The sequence below is a fragment of the Ochotona princeps genome, chromosome 8 (genome assembly GCF_030435755.1).
Source record: "Ochotona princeps isolate mOchPri1 chromosome 8, mOchPri1.hap1, whole genome shotgun sequence".
NCBI classification, from domain to species: domain Eukaryota; kingdom Metazoa; phylum Chordata; class Mammalia; order Lagomorpha; family Ochotonidae; genus Ochotona; species Ochotona princeps.
Window position 1 is genome coordinate 43,809,497 of NC_080839.1, and position 20,920 is coordinate 43,830,416.

At 43.5% G+C, this 20,920-nt stretch overlaps 1 protein-coding gene across 9 annotated transcripts in view; it reads right to left on the reverse strand.

Moving 5' to 3' along the window:
- Positions 1 to 9,621: 9,621 nt before the first annotated feature.
- The window catches only part of AAK1 (AP2 associated kinase 1), a 170,747-nt gene continuing 159,448 nt past the window's right edge, over positions 9,622 to 20,920 (reverse strand). For 4 of the 9 annotated variants that reach the window (XM_058667913.1, XM_058667914.1, XM_058667915.1 and 1 more), the window contains 2 exons: positions 20,320 to 20,430; positions 9,622 to 10,931 (listed from right to left, as the gene is read on the reverse strand). In XM_058667913.1, the coding sequence (XP_058523896.1) occupies positions 9,805 to 10,931; positions 20,320 to 20,430 (1,238 nt within the window). In that variant the 3' untranslated portion in view covers positions 9,622 to 9,804. Of the gene's footprint in view, positions 10,932 to 17,339; positions 19,473 to 20,319; positions 20,431 to 20,920 lie in introns of those variants that run through there. The other 5 variants (XM_058667916.1, XM_058667918.1, XM_058667920.1 and 2 more) reach the window with 2 other exon arrangements.

Below are 20,920 nucleotides of genomic sequence, written 5' to 3' on the forward strand. Positions count from 1 at the left end.
CCCCGTGGCAGAAGCCTTGCGCAGGCGCACGCCAGCCGGGAGCTCGGCGAGCACTGGGACGAGCGCACCCTGCAGGCCGCGGGTGGTGCTGCTGCGAGCGAGCACCTCAGCCTGAGAGCCCTGGTCCTGAGCCTGAGAAGGCAGAAGGGGAACGGGAAGAGGGAAGGCAAGGTCATCTTTGCTCGGCTTGCGAAGGCGCCTCCGGTGGGCCTCGCCGTCCTCCGCACGTGCGTGAAGTGCCGTACTTTCCGTTTCTTCTAGCCGGGTTCCTCGCTAGTACTTGTTCCGCTGCCCGAGCGCCCCGTTCGCTCTAAGCGACCCTGCTCCTCTCCACAGCCCACTCTGTGGCAGGTCACCGGGATTGTGCAAAGCATCTCTCCTGAAACTTTTTTCCTTTCTCCTGCCCTCCTCCCATGGGGGCTGTCACAGGTGTGGCTGCTAATCCTGTGTGGACTGGGCTTGCTTGTGTTGAACAGCCCTTTGCTGGATAGACATGAATATTTTACTGGATGCCAAAGCAAAGTACAAAAGCCCATGAGCTACGCTGCCAGAACCTTCCAGGGATACAGCCAATGTTTCCTAGGATAATGGTAGTTAGGTGTGTTACTAAGTATGGATCAATGATCCCATGCTTGCTTTATAAACATAAAGCATCATTGATGCATTTTCAGCCTTACTCAGAAGCGCTGACTTTAAATATACAAGAGGCTGTAAACTCTGTTAACAAGTCCTGCTGATAGACTGTGACGCAGACTACGCTGTGAGAACCGCTGTTCCCGAAGCTTTGTATACCTCAGTCTTGATTTCTAGAGTAAACAGGTTGTGCCACACCCCAGCAGCCCTCGTGGTCTGGCCTGGGCCTGCACACACCCCGCGTGGCGAGTTTGCTGAGGGCAGTGGGCGGGTCAGCTTCCAATCACTGGCTCCACTTCAGTTCCAGACCTTTGTCTTTATTCTAGGCTCTGTATCAAGTATAAAGTGTGATGTTCCCAAGCAGGAATAGGCCCCGGTACAGACACAGTCTTACCTGGTTTTTCTAGAGATTTCTTCTCAAGAGATACTGCCTTGCCCCACATCCTCACCCACCCTCTTGTTCTTCCTTCAGTGTAAAGGGAAACAATGACAAAAATGTAGCTTGCAGGTATTTCATTTTTAAGATTTTTATTTTTATTTGAAAACATATTTCAGAGAGAGAGGGTGGGAGACAGGTAGGGAGAGAGACAAAAAAAAAAAAAAAGTCTTCCATCTGCTGTTTCACACCCCAAATGGCTGCCATGGCCAGAGCTGAGCTGATCCAAAGCCAGGAGCTTCTTCCAGGCCTCTCATGTGGGTGCAGGGTCCCAAGGCTTTGGGCCATCCTCTGTTGCTTTCCCAGGCCAGAAGCAGGGAGCTGGATGGGAAGTGGAGCAGCCAGGCCATGAACTGGTGCCCATATGGGATGGCAGTACCACAGGGCAAAGAATGACCTTGGCTTTATTTTCCATTCTAGAATTGGGCAACACTTCATCCCACCCCTCAGGATGAGTGTTCCAGTGGGCTGAGTACAGCAAAGGTTGGTTTCCCGGACAGAAAACGGCTGAAGTCAGCAAGAACAAAAATGATTTCAAAAATGGCTGCACCAAAGTAAGCTTAAATTCAATTTTATTCAAATTTTTAGGCCTAATGTCTTTAAAAGCCCAGAACATTTTTATAATAAAAGATTCTGGGGAACAAAGCATACACTATTTGCAATAGAATTTAGACTGTAGATTTGAGAGAAGGCCTTATGAAAATTGAGGCAAGTTTCGAGGCAGAGAGGACAGAGAAACAGATTAGGGGCTGTGGTGTAGCGGTGGTGTCATGGCCTTGGGGAGGGAGCTACCCACACCTGCTCAAATGTAGACACTTACTTCTGTGTGGTGCAGGAATCCAGAACATTGCTCCAGGAAGACTTCCTCCCCACCCTCCCTGAACTCTCCTAGTCCCCCAAAGAATCCAACTGTCTTTCTTTCTTTTTTTTTTTTTTTTTTTCGTATCTTAGGAGGTTTATTCCAACGGGGCAGGAACGGGTAGAGGTGGTGAAAATCAGGAGGAGAAAAGGGGGAAGGGGAGAGAGAGAGAAGAGAGGGATAAGAGCGGGGTAAGAGTAGGATAAGAGCGGGATAAGAGCGGGGTAAGAGAGGGAGGGATGGCAACTGTCTTTCATAGCTAGGAAGGGCGGCCTGTGATCACAAGGCAGAAGTCAGCATCAGGACAAGAACCAGGAGTTGGTGTTTAGTCCAGTGGTTTTGTCTCTGCTTGGGCTGCCTGCTTCCTGTATCGGAGTGCCTGGGCTCCAGGCCCAATGACTTCCTGCTAATGCACACCCAAGAAGCAGCAGACAATGGTGCAAATAGTTGAATCTGTTGCTATCAACCTCAGGTTCTTTGGTTCACTTGCAGAGTACCAACTCAGGGTTTAGTGGGGGAACCGAACAGGTGCTTTCGTGGGGTTGAGAGGCCTGCTAGTTTCTCTTCGGCACAGGCACTTTGATCTGCACCGAGCCTGCAGTTCTGGTGAGTCCCCCTTTTAGCCCATGTCAGTGTATACCCAGGCCAGTGTTCTACATAGGTACTGCTAGGTGCTGCATACTTCCACCGTCCCAGGACAGTTGCAGATGGGTCACAATGAGCTCTGCTGGGCATGCAGCAGTTGGGACTTCCCCAGCAGGGCAGCAGGGGGTTCTTCGGCATTATGGTCCAGCTTCCCAGATCCTGCCTCCACACTGGTTGGGAGCTGGATGCTTGTCAGGATGCGAAGGGCAGAGCCTAATAAGTCCTGCTCTAGCCGGCCTCCCTGCCACCCATGTGGGAGACCCAGCAGAATTCCAAGCTCCTGGCTTGAGCTTGGCCAGCCCCAGCTGCTGTAGGCATTTGGGGATGAACTAGCATATGGAAGATATCTTTATCTCTGCTTTTCACATATAATGAAAATAAAAATTGAAAGAAGAAACGACCTAAACAAATATTTTCACAAAGATGATCATATATCCCCTCTAAGGGCCTGTTGATCTTTCTTAAAAGTCATGTCACCACATTGTCCTGCTCCCTCCTTTATTGAGACATACCCAAGTAATTTTTTAAGACTTATTTTTACCCAAGTAATTTTTTAAGACTTATTTTATTTGAAAGATAGGGAGATACGGAGGAGAGGGAGAGATTGATTCTATCTGCTGGTCCCAGTAGCTGGTACTAGGCCAGTCTGAAGTCACAAAACAGGTCTCCCAGATGGATGTAGGGGCCCAGACACTGGGGCCATCTTTGCTGCTTTTCCAGGCACATCTGCAGGGAGCTGCATCAGAAATGGAGCAGCCGACTGGTGTTCCAGAAGGTGCTTTAACTCGCTGTGCCATGATGCTGGTCGCAACAAATACAAATCCTGCCCATTTCGCCAGGCTCCATTTTTTTTTCTGTGAGCTTTCATGTTTGCACATGCATGCGTCTTTTACTAATCTTTGTCAGTCTAATTCACAGTCTCCCTCACCTGCCACACCAACCCTAACAAAGTAGAGGAGTTCTTCCTCCCTCCTATAGCAGAAGAGGCTTTGTCCTTACCCAGGCTCAGCCTCTCCACCGGCGCACTTCACCATAACCCAACTGCTGCTGTTCCCCTGCTGGTATCCTCCCATTTGCAAGGGTACTGTCCCATTGTCTGTCCCTGCTAAGAAGCCAACACTAACTGAACTCCACTGTTTACTCCTGGATTTCCCTGTCACGATTGTCTCAGCCCCAGGCCTCTGTTACCATTTTTCAGATCCCTCTTTGTTTACAGATTTATTTATTTTTATTAGGCAGAGTTACAGAGAAGAGAGACCAAACTTCCACCTACTGGTTCACTCCTGAAATGATTACAGCTGGGTCAGTCTGAAGCCAGGAGCTTGGAACTCTATATGGGTTTTCCCCGTGGGTGCCGGGGCCCAAGCACTTAAGCCACCTCCACCGCTTTTCCAGGAAGATTAGCAGGGAGCTGGATTACAAGTGGAGCAGCTGGGACTGACTCAAGTGGTACTCACATGGGACAATGCTGTTGCAGGTGGCAGCTTTGCCTGCTACATTACAGTGTTGGTCTGGGCTACAGATTTTAAATAAAGTTTTAGAAAAAGTAGGTGACTTTAGTTTTACTCATGCATATTTTGCCTGAGTTCTTAGAATTCCTGGATCTTCTCTGAACACCTTCAATCACAAGGTTGAGTTCTTATAGTTGGGTCAAATGACTCTGCCTATCTTCTCAGGTTTGGGGAGCAAATGGACTGGCAGATTCTTTCACCCTATGGATTCTTAAAAACTTGGGCTCATTTTTTCCCTCTACGATTCCCTTCTTCATGTTGATGCTGGACTCTCTTCGAGCATAGTGACACAGGGACTCCTTCCATCCTAGGAAGGCCGGATTTAAGAAATAAAACACGGCGTAAATAAATTAATTAGGTCCATTTTAATAAAGTGTACAGGAGTTTACAACTCAAAACAATCCATAAAAACTATCAGATACATAAGATAGATCACACCACGAGTGCAATAACATAAATCCAATAGTCTGCAAAGAAGAGGTATTGCAAGAATTGTTAAGATTGACTTTATGGTTTCCCCTTCCTTTCCCTTGTTTACAGCCCTGGAGACTGTTCACATACTATTGTTTTCTGAGGTCTCGCGACCTCCTTATTCAGTCAACTCCAGTAATGGCCAGCAGACGGAGTTCACTTTTTCCTACATGGAATGGGCCTGGCCCTTGGTTTCTATCCCATAGCAAATGTCGTTAAACATGTCCCTTTTGAAAGTAAAAGCTTGCAGACCTTGTGGCCTCATGGCCAACACTTAGGAGCCCGTGGGACATGCCCTCCTGCTTTCATCCTGTGGGTAAATTGTTGGTCACCAGAAAGAAGCCAAAGCAACGGTATATTTCCCTACCTTTATCGAGAATAACTCCAGTTCTGACCGTTCTTGGCAAAGGAAACAGAATTTGCTCATGCCAAATACCTACTGTCACTTCTCAATATTCTTTGGATGTCTTAATTAGGAGGGCTTGAGTTAACACCATGGAAGAAAGCATGAGGATGCATGTGCTACACACATTCTCCATTCACACTCCTCAACAGGAATCTTTGGTTGACTAAAGAGAACACAATTGATTTGCCATTTTTGAGGAAAAAGCTGCATTCTCTCCCATCCACAAGTCTAGCCACCTAACTTCAACTGACTTTGGGAAAAATCATTTCAACAATTTGTTCCCAAAGGAAATCAAACAGACCCTTTAGCATGTGCTTATTGCTCCATCGCAGTACAAGTCAACAGTGACTTATTTCAAGAACTTGTCACTCTCAACTCAAAGCTGTGTCCCACGTAGAGATTCCTGGGCTGTACCTCATCTAAAGCATGCAGGGATTGTACAGGATCAAAGTGGAGAGCTGCGCTGGGGTGTACCTACACACAGTAAGGCTGGGGGTTTGTCTACCTTCCATCCTCCTTTCTTCTAGTCTGTAAGAAACAGGGAAGGTGAGCCACCTCCACCAAATTTTTATTTGGTGAGATTGTCACAGGCTGGGTTGAAACTTACTGAGAAATTGTTTACAGCAGTCAGGGAGGCAAACGAAAATTAACATGATCGTTCCACTGTACGGTCAAAACAGAGGAATGTCAAAAGAGGAAATGAAGTGGATGGGAACAAGGGAGGTGAGTCGGGAAGGCTTCCAGACATGTAGCAAAAACAATGACCAACTCAATACCACTACTTTTCAAGCATCTTGAACTTTAGTCAAGTTTTCAGTAACATGTGTTCAAGTATGCTGGTGGTTTAAAAACAAACCAACCACCTACCAGTATTGGCTGACAAAAGCAAATGAAAGCTAAGAATTTAAATTACTTGATTCCATTTTAAAACCTTCCACTCCTTGGAGGTTGAGCATTCAGGGGCAGTTGTAGACATCAGGTGTTCCTGCCTTCAAAACTACAGTCCTTTCTGAGACTCTCCTACATTTGCTTTTATTCAAACAACTTTAGGCTTCAAATGTCTCAGATAAAATTACACCTGTGTGACTGGCAGCCATTTCAGATATAACTGGCATGTGTTCCACAATTTCACTTCCACAGATGGAGAAGAGCATCTTTCTTTACTGAAGGGAGGCATGTGACTCTGCTTTAAGTTGCATCCTTCTTGCTAGAGTGTGTATTAGATCTCACCCTTCTCTAGTTTCCTATGATAAAATTCCTTATTTAAAATATGGCATCCACATCATTTGATCCAATACATATATTTTGATTAGTTTTCTTTATGAAAGAAAACAGAGTTTCTATGATCACTCTGGTGATTACATTTAAATCTGTGACTTTTTTTTTAAAATCACATCAGTGAAATATCTATTAGCTGGACAAATACACACATTAAATCTAAAACTCAGCAAATAAATAATGGCCCAACGAGACATCGATATCTTGCTTGGAAGTTTTGAAAGAACTATTGGACAAAACATGAGCCAATAAACACCGTTTACACATACAGGATTTTCAACAATAAGTGGGCCCCAAATCAAGTCTGGTTTATGACGTAGATTCCCAAGGCCCTGACCAGTATCAAATCTTGTTCATTTTTTCTTTTCTTCTTCTTTTTTTTTTTAACATTTTAACCAGCTGCACTACAGAATCCACCTTCATTTCATTTTCTAAATCTAAAAGTTTGAAGAATGTAAGACCAAGAAACCGGTGAAATACTTTCCTTCACACACACACACACACACACACAACCTTCCCTAACCCACTAGTGCCTGTTAACATGCATCAGTGTGTGATGTAGCTCCAGGCTTTGTGTCTAAGTGTACCTGAGCTTGTTACTTTCCACTGAAATGAAAGGAACACTGTTCCTGGATTTCTCATCACATGAGTAAAGCAAATACAAAAGACAGTAAGAAAGCATGGTGCTTTGTGGATTATATATTTTCTTTTCCTGCTTAATGTTAACTTGCTGCAGTAGACTGGTTGAAAACATGCATTTGCTACTAATCTGCAGCACCTGGAACATTCCTTATTTCCTTTGAAATTAAATTTTGCAGATTTCAAGATTCAGGAAGACCTGTGGCAAGAACATTTCACATTTAACTTACGCTTTCACCCTAGATGATCCGACAGTGTTTAGCAGGGAGAGGAATCCTGTGGCAGCACCAACCTGCGATATTACTGTGCATCAGCTCTAACGCATGCGCTCCGTCAGTCATGCATCACAGAGTAAGAGGCAAGAGTAATTTGCATGTATTTACATTCCTTTCTCTACTCAGGATAGTATGCAGACTCTTCAGCCCTCCTAGATCTCCAGGGACAATTTTAAAAAGGGCTATAAGCTCAATGCTCGACATTTGATTCAACAGCATAATAACATCATAACTTTACTCTGATTTCTAATCTGAGAATTAGGAATGGCCACTTAATTCAGGGAAAGTAATCAAATACACAAAGGAAAAGCATTTTTTTAGGGCTGTTACAGAGGTCGTTGTCAATCTTTGAATTAGAACGACTTTCCACCTTTAAGAGATTTGTGATGAGAACTCTCCGTGAATATCTCTACCCTTTTTTTTAAAGATATATTTATTTTTATTGGAAGGTCAGATTTACAGAGAGAAGGAGAAACAGAAAGATCTCTTTGCTGGTTCACTTCCCAAGTGGCTACAACAGCTGGAGCTGCACAGATCCAAAGCCAGGAGCCCACAGTCTCTTTCAGGTCTCCTATGCAGGTGCAGGGTCTCAAGGCTTTGGGCGGTCCTCCACTGCTTTCCCAGGCCACAAGCAGGATGGGAAGCGGGGTTGCTGGGATTATAACTGGTATCCATATGGGATCCTGGTGTGTGCAAGGCGAGAACTTTAGCCACTAGGCTACCACACCAGGCCCTATTTCTATCCTCTTGACAATGACCAAGAGGACGGCCAGGGAGCATATGAGTTCCATGTGCCTCATCCAAAAACATTCATTCAAAATATAGTTTTGTATCCACAGTTACATAGGAAAATTAGAAATTAGGAGAAATTAAAATCTACAATGAATTTTAACATCCACTGAAGTGAAAGACATAGGTTTCTGGCACAGTTGAGACCTGGAAGACTGTTTAACTGTCTTTGAAGTTGGACACCTGAAACAGGCAGGGACTAATACAAAAGAAAAAGGGTTGCAAAACAGTTACTCCTGTGTCACTGCCAAGATCCCTTCACTTCAGTGGGCAGCACACTCAAGTCAACTGCAATAGCACTGGGTATTTAGGTGTGATTCTTGGATGGCTTTTCAGCAATTTTTAATTATTAACCTGGTTTGGTAAACAACTCTCTGAACTCCTATAGCTAATGGAGAATCATTGGTATTTACTAGAAGTCACAGGAAGCTTTCAAGTGGAAACCTGATGGCAGCCACTGCTTGTATTAAGCTGAACTTTCTCAGCAGAAATCCTCCCATTAAGATGTGGATTTTATGTTAAGGCACTGAAAATAAAAAGGCATGAAAGAAAGCTAGGAATGAGACACTTTCAGAAGCACAAGTCAGTCACTTGGCTGCCCTACTTCAACATCTAAAGGGGGTAGAGAATTAAAAAAAATTTTTTTTGATAGAGAACTTAAAGGTTTTCCACAGCTAATTGATTCAAATATACTTATTTATATGTCTTTTGAGATTTGCATTTCCTCAAGAGCCAGTAAAAAATGATGGCAAGGATTTGGAAAGAAAGAAAAAAAAAAAGACCCTAGCAAACCTACTTTGTAGCCGCATCTCATGATAATGAATTACACACTGCTGGCACTCAGTCCAGACACCCCAGTGACTGAAACGGTAATCAGGGGCTCTCTGCTATTGCTGTTAGAGGAGATGGGGTCATGAATGTTTCAAAACTGGGCAAATGGAGTCTTGTTAATAGCAAAGAGCAGATTTTGTAGGAAATGGTCTCTGGGAAGCCTTAGTGCCAAGACGGTTTCTGTGTACCTTCCAGGGAAGAGAAGTGAAATCTACATAAAAACGGGGTCAAGTCAGAGTTAGGCCGGCAGACAAATGCCAGGAAAGGAGTACTCTGTGGAGGTAGCATGGTGGGAAAGGATTGACCGGAGGGACAAAAGCTTCTTGTGCACATGGGTGCACCCTCACCCATCTGTGCAGTCACCCGCTGTGGGGAAGGCCCTCCCAACAGAACAGCATGCCAGACCACCCCAGCTGTGTGCATGTCCCAGGGAGAGGGCCTGATGCACAAGCCTCGCCTGCGGACACTCACGCACAAGGGCCAGCCTGGCCTTCGCACAGACTCAGCACGAGTTGCTGCTTCTACAGGAATGATCAGTAGCTCTAGGATTAACTTCCTCTTGAGAGGCAGGATTTTTATCTTGCTCTTCTTTCCAGAAATTCCCCCTTTGATCCAGAGTATTAAATCAGGTCTGAGAGAGGCTCTCACTTCTCCAATGGATATGACTCAGAACAGGAACTGCAGGAACTAAAAATGAGCGGTATGTCCCCTTGGGACAGGGCTGCAGTATTTTCTGGATTTAAACAGCTTCTGGGGGGGAAAAAAAGAAGCAGGGTTTTGGGGTGGGGTGAAACGCCTCTAATGAAGGAGATGGAAGTGCCGGAGAGTCCAGAAATCAAAGCAAACCACAGAAATGTGCATAACTTAAAGGGGCTTCAAGAAATCATCACGCAACTGAGCTGGCTGACCAGTTCTGCTCTGACGCAGGAGACCAAAAGGCTGCAATGGAGAATCTTCCTTCTTGGGAAGGCTCAGGTGGGAGTGGTGTGGCGGAGGGGTAGAGGCAGAGGCCTAAGGCTCAGGTACTGCCCCTAAGGTTTGGGCTTGCCTGCTTTCGAAGGAAAGGGGGCTAGAGCAAAAGGGTCAGCAGCCGGCAGCTCTGTAGTCCTGGAGGAAAGGGAGGCAATGGAAACAGAGCCAGCTATTGTCTGCTTATTGGTCTGTGAAACAACTTTACAGGCAGCAATGGGCTGGGCTTCTGGGTTGGGCTCATCTTCGGGGCTGTAGTGACGGGAGTATTTGGATAAAGATTGGGGGCGGAATGGTTTGCCAGCCACAGGACCCGGGACAGCTTCTATCTGGGGCTGGAGTCCTTTGCTCCGATCACTAGGGTGGCCCCCAGATTCCAGGGAGGGGACCCTGGGAATGATGCTGTCAAGCTGGTCTGCTGCTTGTACAGGATGGGAGGGGAGGGGAGCTCCTGGCACAAAACCAGCCACGGGATACTGAGCTCGGACAGAGGAGTAGCCTGCTCTGTCGAGGCCTGCGAGCAGCGGGGCATCACCTGCCTGGCCAAGGAGACTGGGCTGGGTGGACAGCTCCTGGGAGTTGCTCGGGACAACTGTTAACTCCTCCATGCTTTTCTTCTTTGTGAAAGGGGCTCTTAAGAACACGTCCGTCTCCTCCGACTGACAGGCAGCCACACTGCCCTTGGAGACAAATGGGGCTTTGGAGAAAATGTCCATGTCTTCGGGTGGGACCCTCGAGCTCCTGAAGGGGGCTGTGGCAAAGACATCCGGCTCTCCAAGACCATCACTGGCCGGCTGTGGGAGTGCTTGGAACTGGTTCTTTCTTTCTCCTTGCACCTGGGCTGGCTCAGTAGGGACTTCAGGGGCGGAGAAGGGAATGGCTCCACCCAGTTTCCCTTGGGGAGGCCTGCAGCTCTCATCCTCTTCTTCAGACTCCAGCAGGAGGGGCCGAGACCCACTGCAGTCCAGCATGTCCCCCTCCAGGTCGGTGCCTTCCTCCTCACTGCTGTGGAACGAGCTGTTGCTGGAAGGGCCATCTCTGGCCAAGAAGTCAGATTCTAAGTTGTTCTGAGTCTTTGGGCCAGGCATTCTGGAGGGGTCTGGATATAAGGGAAGGCCTTTTACACCTGATGACTCTTTAAAGTGCTCTACAGTTATTACAGGACAGGGGTTGGGCTCTCTCTGGAGACCTAGAAGAGTAGAAAAAGCAGAATCAATGGGTTGCTCAGTTTGAACTCTTTTTTTTTTTTTTTGAACATTAAATGGTCAACCCGTGGCAAAAATAAATAAATAAATAAATAAAAAATTGTGGGACCAAACAATAGATGTTGAAAATGGAAAAGGAAAAACAGAAAAATAAAAACTCAGGCAGGACAATTACACAGACTGGAACACAACCAATCACTGGCTCACAGTTGGAAACATGAAAGGCACAATGTGCAGGAGAGGCAATGAAGACAGGAGGCACACGGACATGGGGCAGAACGGGGCAATGCCTCCTTGCGGGGCCAGGCACGCGCAGCTGCTCTACCTGGCACTGGCTTGGAATGGGATGACCAGACCCAGTCACTCATCTCCACTTAGACCAGGGCAGTCTGGGATTATGCAGAAATACTGTCTTGGGGAAGAGGGGCCCTCAAGTCTGTCTCTGGCACATGGCTGCACATGTAGAATGGCAGACCCTTCACTAAGCAGCAGAATGTGGCTGATTGGTAAGTGCAAGTTCACTCGATGATTCACATCACAAGTATTCCCCAACGAGCACAAGAGTGCCCCAAATACAAATACTGAAGGCAGGGTTTTGAATCAAAGTCATATGAAGTCAATCACCTTCAGCTGGGGTTGCCCTGGAATTTTTTTTTTCAGTCTAGAGTGCCTCCTGCTTAAGTTTATCCATTATAAAGTTCTTTAAGCAGAAGTCAAACACATGAGCAATCACAGAAGTATTAGCGGGCTGCAATATACTGTCTTGTTCTGTCTAGGTAGAGGTGCCTCAGGGTGCTCTGGCTTTTCAAATCAAATAGACAATGATCAGAATGCAAGAGAGCTTACCTTCCAAGAAATATTAGCAGGTTAGAAGTATGTCATTGGGCACATGTTAGCAAGAGGGCAGGAAAAAGGCATATGTAACTAAGCAAGAAGAATCCAGAGAAAGGGTGTTGGGGGGGGAGGGTAAAGGTATAATTTCATCACGGACTCACAAAGTGATGTCACTGGCGTTTTCCATCCCACTGCAGCAAGACTATGCAGTACACGGATCTGGAGCCCCAGGCGACTGGGGACCTCTGGACACGTGGGATGTAATCCCTCCCTCCCCACACTGATCTTCTTTCCTCCTCTGCAAGCCATTAGCTAGCAGAAATGTCTGCCAAAAAAGGATCCCCCTGCTCAAGTTTCTGCTTAAATTAAGCACACAGAACACAGCACAAGAGGCATCAAAATCAGTTTATTGGGAAACCAGTCACTCTGAGACATTACATTGTAAAGAGAATGTAGAGAGAAGTCTGGACATTTTATAAGATACTGTACAAAAATACTATGTTTTTCTGAGTCCTAGAACTTCTTAGCAGTGCTTTGTTTTCAAACAGTTCTGACCTTAAATGTTGTTTCAGAAACAAAAAAAAGGTGTCTTTTCACCCCATTTTAATTTCCATTTCTACCAGTTTGAATTCATTCAGTGAATTCCAAATTAAAACTTGGAGTTATATTCTGTCCTGGTGCCAAATGGCCTTCTAAAGAGTATGCGAAAAACACGATTTTGAAGGTAACACATTTTTCATTGCATGACAGCCTTAATATGTGAAGCTACATGGTGCCAGGAAATCATGGTCAACTGACAGGAGATAAATGGAACACCTTCTCTCATGCAATATATGTGGGAAGATATGATCCTAATTTCTCAGGTGAGTATAATATCTTATTTATCTGGGAGGAAATTTAAATGAAAGGGTAGGGAAATGGAGTATTTCTGAGATAACATTTGCTGAGCCTCAAGGAAGAACAAGAGACCCTTCAAATTCCATGAATCCTTCACTCTGTAGCTTTAGCCAAAGTTTTCAGGTGCCAAAACAAAGGCACAATTCCGGATCTTCCAAAACTCCCCTGAAACCAATGATGCCAAGCTGGTTCTGTAGGAGAGCAACATACCTCTAAGGGGGGGAAAATGGATAGTTTAGTCAAACCAGTGACTCAGTCTAGCATCACAGGGATCAATAATCAAAATGAACACTGCTTTGATCTGAGTTGGTGCTTTTTAAAACAATTCCAGCTGAATTCAGTCAAGGCAATTTGCGTGCACAGACTAGCAAAAAGCAGCCATCGCTGGACGCCTGCAGTGCTGGATTACACTTGGAGAGCTGTGAGGAACCCAGGGGATGTGGTGGGGGTTCCCACACCCACAGCTCCAGAGCTGGCTGGAAGATCAGGCCTAACCACACAAATGATTCTGTTAGTAAATGACTTCTGGTCAAGAACTTACTTGGAAAACACTCCAGCTCAAAGCAAATGTTGGTACCTTCATGGTGAGTAATGGGAGCCCATAGTGAACATCCTAGCAGCTTTAAAAAATTCACGAGTACAGTTCTAAGAATGCCACATCATCAAATTTGAAGAGAAAACCAACCTCCCGTCATTCAAAACGAAGGTCAGAGCTATTTCCTATCTCTTTAAACATCAACTAGTTTTGTGCAAATGGAAAAGTGCAGGCAAAGATTTCTGAGAAGGTTGTCTCTCCCAAACTTTCCATTCTTTCTAAAGGAGCAGTGGGATTGAAGCAGGAAGCAACCACCTTTTACAGCGGGCCTGCAATTAAGAAGGTCAAAGAAACAGCAGAGGAATATGGGGGCTCCCAAGACATCCACATTGCCTTAAGGAATTCTGGTAGCGGTAGCACAAGGAACAAGGTAGTTAAGAGAAGAAGAGCCCAAATAACTCTATGCAGAAGGTAGACACTGATTCTTGCTGGCATTAAAGGTCTTTCCTGGAATATGTGGATGTGTTCCTCAAGGAAAACACAGATATGCCAGGTGAACAATCCCTGTATATGAAGATAATGTTGGACTGACAAGCAAGTATGTTTGAAGCCGTCTGTCCATTAGCAATGAAGGACTAACATCCATTTAGCCTCTGCCTGGCTCATTCCTTTGGCAACAATGGCACGCAGAGAAGCTGCCCTGTGATGACAGAGCTCAGTAAAGCTGGACTAATATTCTTTGAGGACTTCAGCTTGAGCCTTGGCCTCAGAGTCTGTATAACACTGACCTGTCTCAAGATCTAAAGTAGGTCACTTTGCTATAATTCCCTACAATTGGGTTCTTTTTTTTTTTGGTTTGCATATCAAATTTAAGAAGTCAAAACAACTTCTCTTCTTTGTTTTGAAGTAGGGGCTAGGGCCAGGTGAAGCAGCCTGAGGCACTTCTTCAAGGAGTAGCTCCCTATTAGTTTATTGTGAAGCTTCAAATTATGTGGATTTGAGTAAGAACTTACAGACTTACGGGGTGGGAAAAGTGGCCCAAAAAGTATCTGATGATATGACAACTATCCTCACTAGTTTCCTATCAATTTCCAAAGCAATCCAAAGTGTTGAGTGACTTGGAATGGGTTTACTTGGGTTATTTTACCTGACTGACACAGTGAGGGTCATCAGGAGGCTCTCTACAGAATAGAAATCTCAAGACTACTATCCCAAGCTGGTTGATCCTTAGTACAGTAACTATACCATGTACAACCAGCACTTTGCTTTTTTCCATACTGTATACTGGAATAACAGTTAGAAGGAGTACCAAAGTATTGTGAAGTTATCAAGCAATGTATAGCGAATTCAAAATTTTCATGACCTTTAGGCTTAGATGATAAACTGATACATGTGGTTTGACCATATGTCCACTGGAGAATAAGGGACATGGAGCAAGCAGCACTGCTTATGATGCTCTGCCTCTCAGGCCAACAAAGTGATAAAATAAGAAAATTTTTTCACCAAGTATAAAATTGTTCTTGCCCACATAAAATGCTTAATTAAATTGGTCTGGTATATTAATGATTATGAGAGGCGTGTAGCTGTAAATCTGTGTTCCATTTTACAACCCTGAATCTGATTAGATGAAATGTGGGCTCACAGACAGGTACTTCAAATCCTAGGGGATTTGTGTTCCAGGATGGCCTTGACTCAACAAAATGTCCTCAGCATATCTGTCACATGTATCCACCCTTTTCTTGTATACTGGTAGTTACTGCCACCCATCAATGTGATTAAATTCTTTTGTAAATGAATTTTCAACTCAGGAAAACAATGGCTATTAAACTATTTATATTTCTAAATATCATGCTCCCATTTAAACAGATAAAAGTCTTTATTCCCCTGTATGCTTACATTAGAACTTTGTTTACAGACTTGTTTTTTTGTACAATACTTGCGTAGCAATATTCAAATTTCACATTATTACTGCATAAGATAGCTTCATGTACATCTCTTTCCTTTTCTTTTTGAGGGAGGACAGGTTGAAGACCTATGGTAAATATACATTCACTTCACAAGAAGGGTGCAATGGGCAGAAAAGAATGCTCACAGTGAAAGAATAAATTCAGGACACTACACCAAAAAGGGAACTAAGAAAGTGTTTTCCATTCTAGCAACTACCACTATCTGGTAACTTTGCTTGCATAGGTTGGCATTACCCAGGGAGCCTCCCTCATCCATCTTAGTTTCAGAAGTCTGGAAATGGAGGCCATCTTCGATTCATCTCTGTTCAAAAAGTGCAGGCATATCCAACCTCAGAAACATCACTAGCTTGGAAATGGAGAAGATTAACTCTGTGTTGCTGAAATACATTCTAAATATTCATGTGATAGTTCTGTTTTGCTGGGTTGCCTGTGTTTTGTTTAATTCAGTACACTGTGCAATGCTGCTATTTATTTCCCAAAATTTTAGTTAGTGGCTTTGAAGCCCTGTTCTTATAGGCAAAAGAACCACTTCTGGGTTACAGAGAAACCTCTCTGTGGGACAGCTGACTTTAGCCCAAGATACCCACAGCATGCATCTAGAAGCAGTTTTCTCTCTTCCTCTCTAGGCTATGAGCCCCAAAGAGGCTCTCATATTTACAGCGCTGCCGAAGGCAGAACTGCTGACCTACATAAGGCTATGTTGGCTTAAGTCACAATGACTGATTAGCTACCAGAAGAGGAGGAAAGAAGTATTAAAACCAAAACAAAAATCTTGAATCTGGAGAAAAACAAATTCTTTGTCTTGGACTATTTTCTGTGGATTATTCTTTTCATTATTTTCAACAGTAACCTCTCTCTGTCTGTGGAGGTGATTTTGGTGTGCAAAGTCAAGACTTGTAAAAATTTAGATCAAGAAAGAGAATAGGCTGGAGGTGAACTAGTTAGATAGTGCAACTTAATTTCAATGATAACAACATCATTAGGACAAGTGCTATGTCCCCAACCAGACATCTTTGAAGACAGCAATACTCAACTGGATGTTAAAATTCCTATGTGATGCTAAATCAATTATTAATCATATGTATTTAGAATTGTCCATTTAAATCTAGTCTCCTCAGAGACCTATATTTTAATAACACTGGGACTTGAATTAGGTGATTTTGTTATTTAAATAAGGGGAAAAACAATCTGTGACATTTCCTGATACAGTTTTTGCTCTCACACAGCTGGAATAGAAGCAAATGAAAAATACACACTTATAATGCCATATATCTAAAATTCTGATGACTTGGGCAAGCCAGGTGAGCAAATGTCCAATCTAGTTCTCTAAAATGCACTGCTACAGTAATGGCAGCAATACTGAAGACACGCTAACATCAGCATTATGTGAAAATCCTTCATAGTCCTTCTCAGCTTCACAGCATATTCTTGGGGCCTTATATTTCTATAATCTTAAAGACCATCTAGTTCAAACTCACTGTTGTGCAAAGACCAGTGGGTCTGACAGGTGAAGCTGTTGCTGATGGATACTCGGCTAATGATTGGCAAGAGTGAGGAGATCCTGGCTGGCCTGCCCTGCTCAGGTCTCCTCTAACACTCTGCCTCATTCTGTGAAACGAAATGGATGTACTAACGAATGTTTCTACGGTATCTCTTAAATCTATGGTTCCGTGAGTCTACCAATTACTAGTATGCAATACACATCTCAAATGAAGCTCTTCCAGCTCAGGGCTGATGTGAAAACTACAGAAGACCCCGCTTACCAAATCACTCACACATACTGTTTACTAGGAAAATAGTTTTCCCCTTTTCAGGCCCTGCTCCTAAAGAACAGGCTAAATGGAGTTTCCTGCCATCTCCCTCAGGGTCTCATCATTACCTCTGGCTTCCAGTCTGTTCATTTCTCTTAACCATCTCCATTAAACGTTACTGAGCAAAAGACTAGATAATATATCTCAATGTAATTAGGGGTAATGCATGAAAGAAGCAGTGTAGAGACACCTAACCTCTAATAGTTCTCTTCACAGTTTCAAGTGAGTAATTAGTATTTCATTATATTTCTAAGATGTTATATATGAGAAAAATCAAATATGAAAACATAAAACTAAAATATCCTTTTGTAAAAATAAATATTTTCTTTATTAGTTTGTACATTTTTATGGCCAGGAAAGAGGGTACGAATTGGACCTATAGCAATTTTCCTGACCATAAAGGGGTAAGCCAAGTCCTATTTTCACTGCTTCCCACTCACAGGAAGCTCTTCATGGATGTCTTTTTTTTTTTTTTTTTTTTTTTTTTTTATCTCTAGCAGGCAGCTTGTACCTCTCTCAATTTGGGAAATGGTGTTACATAACAGATGCCTGTATTAAGCTCATCTAGTGTTGAGCAGCATAGGATGTATTTGAAATCAGCAGGAAGACTGAAGGATTCAGACTTCTCAGATGCCTTTCAAAGCTGTTCTCCATAGCTGGGGTCAAAGCTTGCCCTATACAGTGCAGTTTTGCAGGCTGTTGTTGCTGAGAAACTTACTACCCCCCCTCCCATTAAAGTGCAAATGTGGGAAGAAGAAACAAAAATATTAGATAGGGGAATGGCAAATGGACTTGGACTTTTATTGGCATAACTCTGATCGACTATGAGTTTCCCTTTTGATCACAGACGACGGCACTCAAGGAAGAGAAACCAGGGTTCTCTGTGCCCACCTCTTCTCAAAAGGGTGATTTTATAAAAGAGCTTTCCATGTAAGAAGAAAAATACATTTTAATGAGTCAGTACATGTACAAAGGGTGACCACGAGGCATGTTGTTATGTCAGTGCAGGGGCCTTTATTGATTTTTATGAACAATAGTCTAAGGTTAGTGAAGAACTATGCTTTGTTTAAAATTTTAATCTAGAAAGCCAAGGGAAAACCAACTGAACAGATTCCATTGGCTGCAGCCTTCAATTTAAACATCAGAGAGAAAGAAAGGTAAGTAGCCACAGTCTACTTGTGCCTAGCTTGTCGGCATACTTATTTCTGATTATTGGAAAAGAAATAACATGCTTATTCTACAGAGACAGAGGACCTGCTGGAAGCTTATAGCAACACACAAGTCTACTCAGAATGATTCCATATGTTACACTGTGGTTTCGCTGTTTAGTTAAACAAGGGAAAGAATCATAACCCTGTACAGACACCTGATACTGAACTTGAAACGCCAAGTGGAAACAGAACTAGTCAGCGCGTTCATTTATACACAATTTACAATATTTGATTCAAAATAAAAATCACAAGAAAAATACATCTGTTTCTGCTACAATTCCCCCCCCCCTTTTCACTGCCCCCCAGTGAAAAGTCTTCTAATAAAAGTTATCACACTACCACCATTGTCTTGTTTTGGTCTACCATTTTGGTCCCAGCTTGGGACAGTTAACACGATAAGGATGGCAATAATTGGGATTTACAGAACATACACACTTTATCCAGGGGTCTCAGTACTTGTAGTCACGTCTGCAGATCTGGGAAATCATGGTTCAGTGCAAGCCAGAAAGCTGGACAAACGCTGGGCAGGTTGTGTGGGGTGCAAAATCCCTTGGCTAAGTCTATGTCCAAACAAGATCAAAATTGGTTGGCTAGAGCTGGGCTCATACCTATTCTCAAACATATACTACCACCTCGGCTAGTTAGTTTCAGCCTTTCTTAAACCACACACCCATCTCTCCAGGTTTCTGCCTAGAGAGAAGACCAACTGATGAAGCCATGTCTTCATGAGAATGTATAAGAATAAAAAGCAAAAACAGGAAAACCCATTCATTAGCATCTGGCCAAATGAGACACTGACTTGGGAGGCCATTCTTATTAAGTACGAGACCAAGGTGTCATATTCATTCATTTCAGTTACTGTTAAGCTTTTGGTGGAATCAATTCCAGCAGAGGTGAAGCTCACGGCACCTAGTGCTTGACTTAAGATAATGCTATTGAATAAGGGTAATGAGAAAACATGGCAACCTAACAGGGAGAAACTGGCCAAGGACTATCTGGAGGGCCAAAGTGATTTTTCTTTCCTTATCATTTCTATAGGAGAAGGCAAGGGGTGGGAAAAGGGCTAGAGGGCCCCTTATTTGCAGATTAAAAAAAATCATTTTCTCATAACTCCGTAATGAAAATGTGTATTACGGCATGAAGGTTACAGAACTGCATCTGCTACTGGGTCACGGCTACAGGTCTATCAGCTGATCCACCAGCAGTAAAGACCTGGCTAGGTTGGGAAGACTGGACTCAGAGCTCCCACTGCTGTTTCTAGAGTGCCCACCTGGAAGTGGAGAGATAGGAATTCAGTACAAAACATAGAGGTTTAGATGTGCAGAGCAAGCAAAGGAGAAACAGAAACAGAAAAGCCTAGAGAAGCAACATCTTAACATTTGCAAACTCTTTCATGCTGATCTTTAAATATAAAATTAGTCACCCACTATTTCCCACCCAAAGTTCAGGCACTTTGTGCAAAGCATAGGATAGGCAGATCACCTCACAAACAGGACACTGTTTTCAAATCAATACGTATTTAACGTGAGAGAGGCTGGCTATCTGTAACTCCCTAAGAACATCAAATCACATGCCTGATAAAGTAAAAATTATACATTTTTTTCTAGGGAGGAATTAGGCATTAAGACACTGAAATAAGAACATACTTTTAAAAATAGTAAGTAGACACTCCTACAGCAGCTCAGTGTGCTATGGCACGTTCACATGATTTCAATCTGCCCAGTGTTCCAGAAATGCTGATGATACCAAAGCACCACTGTTAATCTCTCTGGCATAAGATTTTCCAAGTTGTTCTCATCATGGTAAAAATGTTAAGTGCTTTAGATACATATCTTGGTTTGCACTGACTAAAGATCGCTTTAATTTTGGCTTGGTACTCTGTAAGTTACAAGTTATCATTCAGTAAAACTGCAAACTACTTCTTGCTAATAAGTGAGAAAAAAAAATCATGGCCAAGCTTTGCAGTCTCTATCTCCATATCTATCTCATCCACCTATTCTGGCCCAGCCGACAGTGACTGTTATTACCCCCAAGGTCCTCTCCTGCACATCAGGCACACTACTATTTTGACGAGAGCTCATCTTCAGCTCTTCTCTTTTCCCCGTCCTCTTGCTTACCTTGTGGGTTTTTGGTTATCAGTACAGGAATTGGGTCAAACTCATCTTCAGCGACTTTGTCCGAGCCCTCAGGGACATCAAAACCTGAGATGAGATTACTATCTTCTGCAGCTTTAATACAGAATGCAAGTGTACAAGCAGAAACAACAGAGGCAGAGATTAGCAATGACAGAATGCCAAAGAGACAGTTCCCCACTGTACAGCCACTGCTGGTTTGGTTTTAAAGGTAAGGTATTTGTTGTTCTGAGTTGAAATAAAAATAGCAAAACTGGAAAATACAGTGATACAGGGAAAGCTGCTTTAGAGTTGGCCCGGTGAAGAATCTCAGAAACAACTAAGGAAGGGGAGTTAGTGAAACTCTCTCTACCATTTATAAGACCATTAATTATAATACTGTGAAGTAGCTCTTCAATGTCACTAAATCCCAAAGACACTGGAATTAGTCATTTGTCATTTTTATCAAGTGAATAGAGGTCCAACAATATTTTAAAAATTTTAAAGGAACTTAAAAGAAGTAATTATTATATACAAGATTAAAAAATTCTTCTGGAAGGATTTACTGCTCTGTGACTTGGAACAAGGACTTTTGACACAGCTCCGA